Source organism: Astyanax mexicanus, chromosome 16, assembly GCF_023375975.1.
Source record: "Astyanax mexicanus isolate ESR-SI-001 chromosome 16, AstMex3_surface, whole genome shotgun sequence".
Classification (NCBI taxonomy): domain Eukaryota; kingdom Metazoa; phylum Chordata; class Actinopteri; order Characiformes; family Acestrorhamphidae; genus Astyanax; species Astyanax mexicanus.
In genome coordinates this window covers 29,720,389-29,733,783 of record NC_064423.1, presented here as the reverse complement: position 1 = coordinate 29,733,783, position 13,395 = coordinate 29,720,389, and the positions used below count along the sequence as shown (strand labels likewise).

The 13,395-nt window shown below is 43.0% G+C and overlaps 1 protein-coding gene across 5 annotated transcripts in view; it reads right to left on the bottom strand.

The window, feature by feature from the left end:
• Positions 1-460: 460 nt before the first annotated feature.
• mef2ab (myocyte enhancer factor 2ab) overlaps positions 461-13,395 on the bottom strand; it is a 41,440-nt gene continuing 28,505 nt past the window's right edge. For 4 of the 5 annotated variants that reach the window (XM_007246137.4, XM_007246138.4, XM_007246140.4 and 1 more), the window contains 8 exons: positions 11,666-11,803; positions 10,294-10,489; positions 9,769-9,825; positions 8,906-9,063; positions 8,143-8,166; positions 7,588-7,708; positions 7,357-7,492; positions 461-1,424 (listed from right to left, as the gene is read on the bottom strand). In XM_007246137.4, coding sequence (XP_007246199.3) covers positions 1,094-1,424; positions 7,357-7,492; positions 7,588-7,708; positions 8,143-8,166; positions 8,906-9,063; positions 9,769-9,825; positions 10,294-10,489; positions 11,666-11,803 — 1,161 coding nt within the window. In that variant the 3' untranslated portion in view covers positions 461-1,093. The remainder of the gene's footprint in view (positions 1,425-7,356; positions 7,493-7,587; positions 7,709-8,142; positions 8,167-8,905; positions 9,064-9,768; positions 9,826-10,293; positions 10,490-11,665; positions 11,804-13,395) is intronic. The other variant, XM_015605016.3, reaches the window with a different exon arrangement.

Below are 13,395 nucleotides of genomic sequence, written 5' to 3'. Positions count from 1 at the left end.
AGTAGACAATGCACATCAGGGTACACACCAATCCATGAAGCCATTGTCATATTGCCATTGTCATTCAAGAACCTTTACATAATATTGGTCAAAAGTGTGCATTGTTACCTCTGAAATCAAGTGTATTAAAAAGAGTGTATCATGTTTTTCAGTGGAGTAATTGTGTCCATTGTAGAGGTAAGGCTTTCCTCTGGATTTTGGAGCATTGCTGTGAGGATTTTATTGCATTCGATGTCAGCAATAGTGAGGTCAAACTGTTGGATGATCACCACCAAACCTCATCCTCAAATTAATAACTTAAAGTAGCATTAACTAGAAGGTGTTCTTTAGCTTCTGTGAGACATGGCCAAAGATATGGGATATGACACTAGTTCCTGTCCCATGACTTTTGGCACAGCAGTGTAAATCAGACAATATAAAACTGCAGCAAATATTATAACATGGCTGACTTATTCAGAAATCAACCAAAATAACAATAGCTTTTATTCATTAAAGAGATTGTGCCCAAATGCTAACATGAGAACATGACAAGAATAAATTACATAATATAGAAATAACATTGCTGTTCTTGCAATGAATATTAATTAATGTCCTGGAGCACCACAGAGCAGAGTCTGAGTAGAGAAATAAATGGACAAAAAGAACAAACATTTGGCTCAAGTTCATGCTTCAGTCAGAAGACCCCTAACCCACATACCCACCCACCCCTAATGAAAAAGAAAAGTAATAATAATAATAATAAAACACTGGGTCTAGACGTCACGCTACAAGTACAGTAAATAATACTAATCTTCATTTCCTCATTAAAGTCCTTCAACCCTTCCTACATTTCATACAATTAGCTTTTAATTAGCTAATGCTGACGTCAATTAACTCCCACTCATACCTGTAGACTGTGTGTTCCCTCAGGAACAAGCTTACTTAACACTGATATAATCTTCTGGTGCTTCTCTGTGATACGGCCCCGGATAGCTTCTCTGCTACATAAAGTAAGGGGTCAGGACAGTCCTGTTAACTGCAATAAATAGTGACCATCTGTCCACTCCCTGTGTCTGTCTCCTTAGAATCCACTTAGTACTCTTCACAGGGGGCGCTATGTCACCCAGTTATCTGTACGCAGCCGCTTGAGTGAAGGCCTCCCGCTGCCCTCAGGAACTGATGGGGGTCTGCCCTGGCCCAGGACGCTCTGGTGGGAGGAGTCTCTGCGCTGGTCCTCGCGGTCACTCCCCTCGTACGAGCTGCAGGAGGAGCTGAGGCTCTCCGCTGGAGAACGGCCCAAGTCCTGTCTGGATGACGGTGGAGGAAGAGTGAGGAAGACCATGGAGGACCCACGCTCTCTGGGTGGGGAAATGGGTTCGGCTTTGATGTCGATGATTGGAGAAGAGCAGGGGGGCTTGGAGACCTGAGCGAGGGGACGGGCGGCTCTGTAGAATAAAATAGACGTGAGTGAAGAGTCACCAGGACTGTTGGAGATGGATGGGACAGTCATTTTTGAAGCTGTGTGTCAGGATTAGACCCAGGCAGAGAGACGAGGAGGCGGACGTAAACACAGGTAAGGTGAATTTATTAAATAAATATAAATAAACAAATAAACAAAGAACAGCGAAACAAACCAAAATAAACTAGGGAGACTAGAGAACATAAATAAAACAAACAAGAGATAATAAGAATAACTAAACAGGGAGTAAACTAGGGAACTAGAAACAAACAGAGATAAACACTAAACAAGGACCTAGGGCAATGACAAATGAAACACGGAGAGGCTAAGAAAACGCAGAGAGAGACAGAAAAACGCAGAGAGACAGACAACGGGGGACAGTGCAAAGACCGACAGAGGACAAGTAACAGAGGAAGTCTTTTTAACATAACAGGAAACACACTGGGAGTGGAAACACCTGGGGAAGGGGTGGAGCTACAAATGAGACATGAGGTAATGGAAAATCACAGGCAGAACACAGGGGCACGGGTCACGTGGGACAACACAGGCACGAGGACAGACAGGAAACAGGGCCAGGCGTGACAGAAACCTCCCCCTAAACGCGCAGCTCCCGAGGCGCGGAAAAACAAACCCCGGGGGCTGGCGGCAGGGAGAGGCCGGGGAAAACAGGAGACCGAACGGGAGACTGGACAGGGAACTGGACAGGAGATGGAGACAGGACAGGGGACAGAGACTGGACAGGGAACGGACACTGGACGGGGAACTGGACAGGTGACGGAGACTGGACGGGGAACGGAGACTGGACGGGGAACTGGACAGGTGACGGAGACTGGACGGGGAACCGGACAGGTGACGGAGACTGGACGGGGAACCGGACAGGTGACGGAGACTGGACGGGGAACTGGACAGGTGACGGAGACTGGACATGAGACAGAGACTGGACGGGACCGGACATGGGAACAGGGACAAGAACATTGACGGGGACGGAAACAAACACAGTAACAGGGACAGGAACAGAGAAACCACCGGGGACAGGAACTGGAACACTCACAGATACAGGGACCAGGACAGGGAGAGACAGGGGGACCAAAAACATAGGTGGGTGCCCAGGACTGGCAAAAGTCTGTGGGGACAGCCTGGGCACATAACTGGGGGCAAAGTCAGGAGGCCTTGGAGCAGGCCTGGAAATACGGGGCCTTGGAACAAACATAGTTCTGGGAGCTGCAGGTGCTTGAGCTGGTGCTGGAGCAGCTGGGACTGCTGGTGCTGGAGCAGCTGGGACTGCTGGTGCTGGAGCAGCTGGGACTGCTGGTGCCGGAGCTGGAGCAGCTGGGACTGCTGGTGCCGGAGCTGGAGCAGCTGGGACTGCTGGTGCCGGAGCTGGAGCAGCTGGGACTGCTGGGGCTTGAGCTGGAGCAGCTGGGACTGCTGGGGCTTGAGCTGGAGCAGCTGGGACTGCTGGGGCTTGAGCTGGAGCAGCTGGGACTGCTGGGGCTTGGGAGAGCGGCGCGGCCGCCGCTGAAGTCTCGGAGAGCGGCGCGGCCGCCGCTGAAATCTCGGAGAGCGGCGCGGCCGCCGCTGAAGTCTCGGAGAGCGGCGCGGCCGCCGCTGCAGTCTGTGAGCGCGGCGCGGCCGCCGCTGAAGTCTCGGGGAGCGGCGCGGCCGCCGCTGAAATCTCGGAGAGCGGCGCGGCCGCCGCTGAAATCTCGGAGAGCGGCGCTGCCGCCGCTGCAGTCTGGGAGAGCGGCGTGGCCGCCGCTAAAGTCTCGAAGAGCGGCGCGGCCGCCGCTGAAATCTCGGAGAGCGGCGCGGCCGCCGCTGAAATCTCGGAGAGCGGCGCGGCCGCCGCTTGTATCATGGGGTGCAGCGCCTCAGACGCGTGCTTCACGGGGCGTGGCATGAAGAGATCCGCTGCAGCACTGGAGCCCGAAGCTGCGGGTGAAGTAAAAACCCGGACTGGATTCCTACTCTCTCGTGCAGAGTCCGGCGTGAGGAGCGCGGGGAAAGTCTTTGCCCGCGGCTGGCTCGCCGCGCAGGGGGTCTCGGAGCGCGATTCCACTGCCACCGCGGGAATCACGGGCTGCGGTTCGGCTGCCACCGCGAAAGACACAGAGCGCGGATCGGCAGCTACCGCGGGAGGAAGGAGCGGCTGGCGGGCTGGTGCAGGAGGGCAGTCCTCAAACTCCTCTTCACTGGATGCAGGTGTGAGGAGATCGGAGTAGTCCCAGGAATAGGACTCCTCACAGCCTGCATCCATGCCACCCCCGTCCTCGTCGGGGCGAGGATCGAGGCTGACCGCACACAGCCCTAGCGCCCCCCCAAGAAAATCCTCCCCGGAAACGGGCTCCTCCTCCGGCTGGCGGGACCCCTTAAAACGTCTACCCCGAGGCCTGCGGCGTCCTTGGGGCCTCGGGGATTCCAACGCCGGAGTCCCGAATGGAGCATGGCGGATCGCCATCCTGGAGCCAGTCAACGGGCTCCCCTCGTGGGTCTCGGTGGGCGCCACTGCAGCTGGGCTGACGGGCTCCAACCCGAGGAAAGGCGCTGGGAGCGGGTCATCTCCCCGGATTTGCTCGGCGAGGAGGCGGAGATACTCCAGGTCCGCCTTCCGAGCAGCATACCACTGGTTTATGTCCATTTGGTCGGTCTTTTTGTCAGGATTAGACCCAGGCAGAGAGACGAGGAGGCGGACGTAAACACAGGTAAGGTGAATTTATTAAATAAATATAAATAAACAAATAAACAAAGAACAGCGAAACAAACCAAAATAAACTAGGGAGACTAGAGAACATAAATAAAACAAACAAGAGATAATAAGAATAACTAAACAGGGAGTAAACTAGGGAACTAGAAACAAACAGAGATAAACACTAAACAAGGACCTAGGGCAATGACAAATGAAACACGGAGAGGCTAAGAAAACGCAGAGAGAGACAGAAAAACGCAGAGAGACAGACAACGGGGGACAGTGCAAAGACCGACAGAGGACAAGTAACAGAGGAAGTCTTTTTAACATAACAGGAAACACACTGGGAGTGGAAACACCTGGGGAAGGGGTGGAGCTACAAATGAGACATGAGGTAATGGAAAATCACAGGCAGAACACAGGGGCACGGGTCACGTGGGACAACACAGGCACGAGGACAGACAGGAAACAGGGCCAGGCGTGACACTGTGCATGTATTTAACACACTGAAAAAAATGATGGATAAAAAAAGCAACTTTCTGCATTTGCTTTTTTTTTTTTTTAGTAAATTTCAGATAAATTTAAGTAACTTCAACTCAGTTTTAAGACTTAAATGTTACATAGAGTAAATAAGTAAACTGAACTTCAGTCAATCTTTTCTTTTAGTAAACTTTACTTAATTTATTTTTGCTGAATCAATCCTTTATTTTAGTAACCTTTAATTCATTTATGCATACATTATTACCTAATTACAATTACTTAATTTAAACAATATTATTATATATAATTTTAGTTAAAACACACATTCAAATATTTACATAACCTCAAAGATTTATTTTGTAAACAGACCAAGACAAGTCTCAACACATGAATGGCATGTAATACATTCTTTTTAGTATACTAAACACAATGTATTACATGCCATCCATGTGTTAAGACAGTGTAATGTGTGTGTTTTAACTAAAAATATTTAAATTGCAGGAATTATAATATATTATGTATCATAAATTATTTAAGTAATGTATATTGTATAATTGTATAAATTAAGTAATTGTAATTAGGTAATATTGTATGAAGAAATTAAGTAAAGGTTACTAAAAGAAAGGATTGATTCAGCAAAAATAAATTAAGTAAAGTTTACTAAAAGAAAGGATTGACTGAATCTCAGATCACTTATTTACACTTATTTATTAACATTTAGGTCTTGAAACCGAGTTGAAGTTACTTAAATTTATCTGAAATTAAATTTACTTAAAAAAAGCAAATGCAGAAGGTTGCAAAACAGTAGAGTCTGAGCCAACCCGATGCCTAGACCGGACTCTGGCTGGGTCAGACCAAAATTTCCCACCAAGTTCCTCAGGCCCTAAATTGTCAAGCTCAAGAAAATGGTCTGAGATGTAGGTTTATGTTTTTAATGCTATTTTTGCCATGGCATGATGATCACAACATAGCAAGTAACAAATCACACTGTGATCGTAAAAAAGAGTTGTACAACTTTGTTATAATATAAAGTTTTCTTAAATAGTAGGCATGTGCTTCTTTCATGTTGCAATGTTCATTGTTATCATGGTAAACAGATTACAGTCATTAAAACAACAAAAAATATCTTACAGGCCTGTAAAGTGTTCTTTAGCTTGGCAAAAGTAATGGAACAGGAAATACTGTTGTGTTCCACGACTTTTGAGCTGCGTATTGTTTACAATTTTTCGCTACTGATACAGATATGATACTTTAAATTTGATACCAATGCCCAAACGATTTTCTAAATTGCAATCACTAAATACAAAAAGCAAAAAGAGTAAGTGAGAATTTGTGTGCTTTAGGGCTTCTCGCTGTGCGTGCTCTCCGTGTTTGGTGCATTTCATGCAAAGTATCGAAAATAGCCACAGAATTTTTTTTAGACCTTTCAGTACTCAGTAGTACTGAGACATTTCAGTCGGTACCTTTAACGGTACCTGGGTAACGAATTTCAATACCCAGGCCCTAGTCATGTCAATATAGTGTATAGTTTGATAGGTCAGAAACCCTCTCAGAGATTCACGTTATCAGTCTCACCTGGTGATTTTACTAATGTATCAGCCATAATAGGTAAAGTGAAGAACACTAATTATCTGGTTCCATTGGCTTCTAGGATCTTGTGGGGTATTCTTGGTTGGGTGTATGCAGGAAGGACAAGCTGTATATCAGATGGATGCAGGGTCATGGGTGCCCATGGCTCACTTGATGTAATCCACAGAGGCCCGAACTCACAACTTACCACATTTAAAAGGTTAATCAGTTTTGCCAGATACCACAGGACACCTTCAGGAGTTTTGTTTCTATGAGTCCATGTCTCAATGGGTCAGAGCCAGTTTGTGACCGTCCACAAGACCAGGCTTTTGGGTTTAATCTTAGAAAGCTAATGCCGGGTGATTTTCACCCAGACAATTTTTTCATGTGATTTTGATTTTGTTATTGCTTGTCTGAGCGACATGGGACTTAAGGGGCGCTTCAGGAAGCTTAATGATGTCATTAATGTTATGGTTGATTCCCTCTTCCCATCTATGTTTTTTTCAAGAGGAATGCGTTCGAGTGATTTTAATCCAACATTAGTGATAGAGTAACATATTTTATGGGTTTGTAATTAACATTAATTAATCACTAACCTGATGTTAGTGTTTGTGTGTTTAAATCAGGTTCCCACATGTCCCAGGAACAGGTGGACCAAAGACCAAGATCCCAGCAGCATTATTTTTTTTGTTAGGACATTACCTGTTAAGGATTACCTGATTTTACAATAGTTTTTATGCTTTTTTATAGGGTCATCCATGGTCATCCTTGTAAAATTAAAGAAGGGTACCAAAACTTGTCATACAGTGTATACCCAACGTTAGTGATGGTGTTACTAATTTTAATATTAGTGTTCTAGGGATAATGTTATGGCTATGGTTATGCACACATGGTGAAGCTCTTGGAGCTTATGTCCTGTCTTTGAGATTAAAGAACTTAGCGTCCCCTTCATTGTTACTGGTTAAACTGTTATATTCTATTCACATTTATTTATGAATTGTTGGTAATAATTTTGAAAGTATGTGTGATCAGTCATTTTACTGCAATCTCTGATAAAAGTGGTAGGAGCTAGGAATCACTGGGCCCAATCATTTATCCCTACTGGACAGAAATGACTCAATACAGAACAACAAAACATCAAGACTCAATCAATAGACTGACCTATCAATAATCAATAACTCACCCCTGAGACGCTGACTGTGGTGCGGACTGTCCCATTGAAGTGTGTTGCCAGGTTGAGCCTGAAGCCAAGCTGAGACTCTCAGGCAAATTGAATCCACTGTTGAAGTTACTGATCTCTGAACTGTTCAGTGTATAATCTAGAACAGAACAGAACAGCTGCATTACTTCAACAGCAACAGCAACTACAGGACATGCAGGTGAACAGAGGGGAGGTACAGCAGGGGGTTATTACCTGAATTGTATGCAGCGGATGTCATTGCGGTGTACGACAGTCCCTGAGGTGGCAGGCTGGGCGTAGCCATGGACACCACAGGCGTTGTCAATGATTGGCTGGACTGTGGGCTGTTTATCCTCTGAGATTTACATAAAACAAGGAAAACAGGAACATTACAAACAGTAATTCACAAGAGCAGACATGAATCTTCTTCTGATGATCAATATGTGGTTTGTTCTGTTTTGCTCCACTGTCAGGTGCGTTGTTTTTATAATTAAAAAAAGTATGAGAACAAGTCTAATATGTCCACTAGAGGTCCTCATAAGGCCATTTTCACCCCGAGCACGTGGGAATATTCTTCTCGCAACAAAATATATTTACTGCAGTATTACACTGGAAATGGTCTTGGAGTCTTTTGACAATCCAATACACCCATTTCATCTAATAATATACGTAATTTTTTTTTACCATAAAAAAATGATCATCTCTAGATATGTGTGCTTTAAATATGACTAATAATTATTTTTTTTAGGAAATCAATAAAATTAGTCAATATTAGTAATTGTAACTCACCAAATCTCCCTCTCCTTCCTCTGGCTGCATGCAGGAGAGAAGCATAAAGGATATGGGCATATATAGGAACTTATAGGATATGGGCATATATAGGAAGCTTCCATTTAGTAGACAGCTGTTTAGTAAGCCACACCCATTCACATTTTTAGCCTGAACAGCTTTTTAAATGAGGCACAATGTAGGACAGCCAATCAAAACAAAGTTCATTTACATATATCATTCTTAAAGCACAGTATCCCACACAAATCTAACTGCACACTTCCAAAAACAAGGTTCCATAAAGGGTCTTTGAGTGCTATTAGAGACAAATGGATAATTAGTTCTTTAAATAAATGATTATGACTTTTAGTGTTGCATAAATCTGCACTAATCAGACCTCATACTCCTAAAAAACAGGTCCTACGAAGAGTAAGTTGAGTGTTGTCAGAGAAGAACCCCTTTTAGTTTTACATGAGAAAAAGACATTTAAGATTGTGAAGAGATATTTAATGGTTTTGGCATTCCAATACATTACAGATTTTGTGAAGTCAATGACACTATTAAGAACTTTTTAAATACATTATTAGTTTCCTCAATAAATTGTTCTACAAATGGTCCTACAAGTCCTAAAAGTAAAAGAAACACTTAGAATTGAGTATAATAAAAAGTTTCTTCCGCAAATGTTTGTATTGAAAAGGTTCTTCACGCTCAAAAATCCCTTTTTCAGGCAGAGGGAGTGAAGCACTCAGCTGAGAATAGTGATCAGTAGTGATTGTAAACTCACCAAAGCTGGTACAGCACCTTTACAGGCTGGTGGGATGAGCACCCGCAGCTCTGGTTTGTGGCCCATTTGCGCGAGGCTGCCTGCAGGTGGCGCTGGAGACTTGGCCTGCAGTCCTCTTCCCATCCCGTTCTCTCCCTGAGTGATAATGAAGCCGTTCGCTGAAGGGAAGCACAAAAAAACAGGGTACACAGATGATTGACAGAGGAAAAACAGAAACCAAACTGACTCCTTTTTTTATTCTGTTCACGCTTTCTTTTACATACTTTTTTCTTTCATCTTCTTATACTCTTCCTTCCATTTTTCCTTTTTTTCTCTTTCTGTCTCTCTCTCTCCTATTTCTATTTATCTGCCCCATTTTTATTTTCTTCGTTTCTCCCTCTATTTATCTCTATCTTCTTTCCCTTTTTATCTTCCCTTCTATTTATCTTCCCCTTATTTCCTTCATTCTATTTTTCTTTCTATTCTTTCTCTCTTTTCATATTTTTCTCTTCTTTCTTTCTCTCTTCTTATAGTTTTTTTCTCCTTCTGTTTCTTTTTATCATTCTATCTCATTCTTATTTCTCTCTTCTATCTTTCCATGTCTTCCTGTCTTATTCCTCTCTCTCTTTAACTCTTTTTCTATCTCCAACCACCACTATTTCTCTTCTCTCTCTCTCTCTCTCCCCATCTTCCTGTTGTTATTTCCTTCTCTCCTCCTTCCTTTCTCATTCTATCTTTCTTTCTCCCCTCCATTCCATTTCTTCTCAACTTACTTATCATATTTTATATCACTTCCCACTCTTACCTCTCTTTCTTTTCCTTCCATTCAGAAATTCCCCTTTAAATAAAATGGGAAAGGTACTTGTCAAGATTTTATTACTTACCTGCTGAACTTGGGTGTACACCATTGGGGGTGGAGTCTGAGGAACTATGTATACCACCTAAACACAAACACACACACACACACACACATCACAGTCACACACATACCATATCACCATATCTCCCCAACCTATCCCAAAATTAGTGGATGGAGCAACATCATTCCAGATAACATAGCTCCACTGCTCCCCAGATTAGTGCTGGGGGCCTTTATACCCCTCTAACATAAGCCAGTAATGGTTCATTATCTGCTCAAGAGAGTCTCTTCCACTGGCAGTACTTCTCTACATGGACGAGACGAACAGAGTGAGGTTGCATTTGCACACCTGTGTCTGCAGTGGGCAATGGGTACATCTTGAAGTAGCTGATGAGGTCTAATGCATCAGATAAGGTGTCCACTCACATTTGGACATATACTGTACCTTATTTATGTGTATATGTGTTTATATTGTGTTTGTTAGTCACTGTGGTTTTAATATTTCTGAAAGCAGCACAGAGTAAGTCAGTAAAGCGTTTGTGTAACAGACCTGAGAGTAAAGCACTGGGAGACGTGTGCAATGTACTGGAGGACAGGGACAGCATGGCCGCTTCACTCAGGGACACTGAGGCTGAGGGCAGAGCTGGAGTGGACAGCGACCCGGCCGCGCTGTAGGAGAGGGCGCTGGGGTCATCCACGGGAACGGCCACGGGCAGCGTGAAGCTCTGCTGGGACAGGACAGCCGGCTAGAGACAGCAACACACACGCACGCACACACACACACACACCCACACACACACACACAGAGGTGAGTAGAACTGGGGAAATAAGGCATTGTTAGAAGAAATATAATAAGTTGTATATAACTATACAGTGTACAGTATCAATAATGATAACTGAAGGTGTACAGTATGTACAATCCTGTCTATTTGTAACAGACAATTTAATAAGAGAACTATGGCAATGTTAATAATACATATATAAATATATATTTTTCTGTCATATGGGGAGCTCCCTGTATTCAGACCCCTGACCATCGAGGGCTGTAGTGTTTTTTGAATCTCCTGTTTAAGCAATAATACACAAGAGGTTTGTGCTATAATGTGTAATATTGGTACTGCTGTGCAGCAGTTGTAGATCAGCACAGCAGTGCTAATATTACACGTTATAGCATAACCCTAAAGTGTATTATTGCGATTATACCACAGTTCCATTATCACTGTTTATTGAAAGATTTTGAGTAAAAGAGGACAAGAAAATACAATCTGTTAGGTTATAAAAATAGTTCTATTAAAATAGTTCTATTGCTGCTCTGTTTGTAGCTGCACTGTTTGGCTTGTAAGCTCTGCATAGTTGCTAGGTTACCTGTATGTGGTGAAGTAATACTTGGAGAGCTTCGGTTACAGTGCATTACCGGCTGATAATGTTACTCATAAAATGCCTCTCAGTCAATCACATTGCAGGGTCGGTACTAACTGTAGTATAATTCTTGACAAGCAGGCAGTTTGAGTGTTGCTCCACCCTAAAGCTGTGAAGCTTTGTATATTTCTTGTCCAAGAAGGACCAGAAGGAAAATTTACGCAGACTTGTGAATTTTTCTGGTGTTCACAGCTTTGACTAAATATCTTACACAATATTTATTTCAGATGCTGCCAATTTACTAATGTTTGGAGGTTAATTTTAACAAAATGTTAGAAAGTTAGGGCAACCTTTAAACTTTACCCTAAACTGCAATAAGAGTGTTGTTACAGCAATCTGTTGTGAATGCCTTCATCTGATCACATGGGGAAATGTCTCCCTCATAAACTAATGCAATCCCAATAGGGCTTTACCAAGTAAAAAAAGAAGAAGAATTGGAACAGATGGTTGGCTGCAGATTAACCACAGTAAAGCAAAAACATTATTTATCAACCAGAACTCACAATTTTATGATTCCGCATCATGTTGTCAAACTCCTCGTTGATCTTTTGGTACTTCTCCTCTGTGTGTGGGGTCAGGATGTATGAGGACGTGTCCGGATCAGGGCTCTCACAGCCCCGATGCTCTTTCTTATTCAGCGCCTGGAAATTAAACAACAAAAGAGAAATTTACTGTAGTATAAGCTTTTTACATTGACTTGTCTTGTCTTGTCTTGTCTTGAATTAGGATTTTACACATAACAGCAACAATAGGCAAGTTATGTAAATATGGAAGTAGCCAAACAACATTTTTACAGTTTTTATTATAGAGTAGTTACTTCACTTATAGATAATTACAGCTGATAGTTAAAATAATTGTGTAATTTCTGTACTGCTTACTAGCAATATGTAACTGCAGGAAGCAGAGCTGCACACTATTAATCTCTAAAATCATGTGCTGTTTACAGATCAGTAACAGTAATCTGAAAAATAAACAAACACACAAGCAGCAGTAGAGCTATGAAAAGCCCACACTGCCTAAGTGAGTCAGATTTTTCAAAATGTCCCATTAGCAGTGGGCAAACACGGGCAGGCTCTGCCAAACACGCGTGCCAGGTCCTTGACTGATAGCATCTCAAGTTTCAGTGTGTGTGTTTTGGATCGCACCCTGCCGGTATTTTTAGCTCCGACCCGTTAGCAGCACTTCCTTTCGACGTGTTCGTCAACACATGGCTGCAGGAAGCGATGCCTACACCGCTCCATGTGAACCAGCCAGGCTTCTTCATTCTAAATCCCAACAGGCCAAACAGAAATACATACTGGTTTTGTGCTGACCACTCGCTGACTTGTGGCCTTTGAAATGATGGCGGAAATCCCTAAAACATAGACCCAAATGACCACTCTAAACACCATGATCCTATATGATCATACATAAGCCTATAATATTTAAGATTGCTTTGGTTCTGCTGTAGTACACAAAATTACCAGGTAAACAATATAAAATCAGGTCAACTTAAATGATAAAAAATAGAACCATAGAGCTTCTGCATATCAGTTTAAATCTTTGAGCCTCAGAAACATTAGCAAATAAGCTACAGCTACAAATTGATAAAAAAAAAATATGCTTCTCCTCTTCAGTTTCTTGCTGTTTATTAAAATCTGTAAATCTGTAGATTAGAATCACCCCATCACATAAAATATCCTCAGACTGGGAGTTGTTTAAACTGATGATCTCCTCACACTTAATTACCTGAAGTTAGATTATAGAGCAACTCCTGAGTGGCATAACTGTCTAACTGCCTACTTGTGAAGAGGCAGAAGATCATAATTTTAAATGACATCAACATCACTATAATCTAATCTGAAAATAGAAAGACTCCAACCATGTAATTGGGTTCTAATGTTCTAATCAGTTGCTAAGATGTTGCTAAGGTACTGCTAGGTGGCTGGTAAGGTGTTGCTAGATCTTTGCTATAATATCCCAGGTGGTGTCCAAGTTGTTGCTATGGTATTTTGAGGTGGTTGCTGGGTGGAAACCTAGGTTGTTTCTATAGTTTTCCTAATTGGTTGCAATGGCAATCAAGGGGGCTGCTATGGTGTTTCTCAGCATTTGCTATGGTATGTAAATTTGGTTGAGATGCCATTGCTAACTAGTTACGAGGTTGTTGTTACTGTGCTCGATAAAATCTTAATATGTTTTATGCTAATACTTTTGTCTAAATTTTGGAACTCCAAAACATTTGGCTAACTTGTGG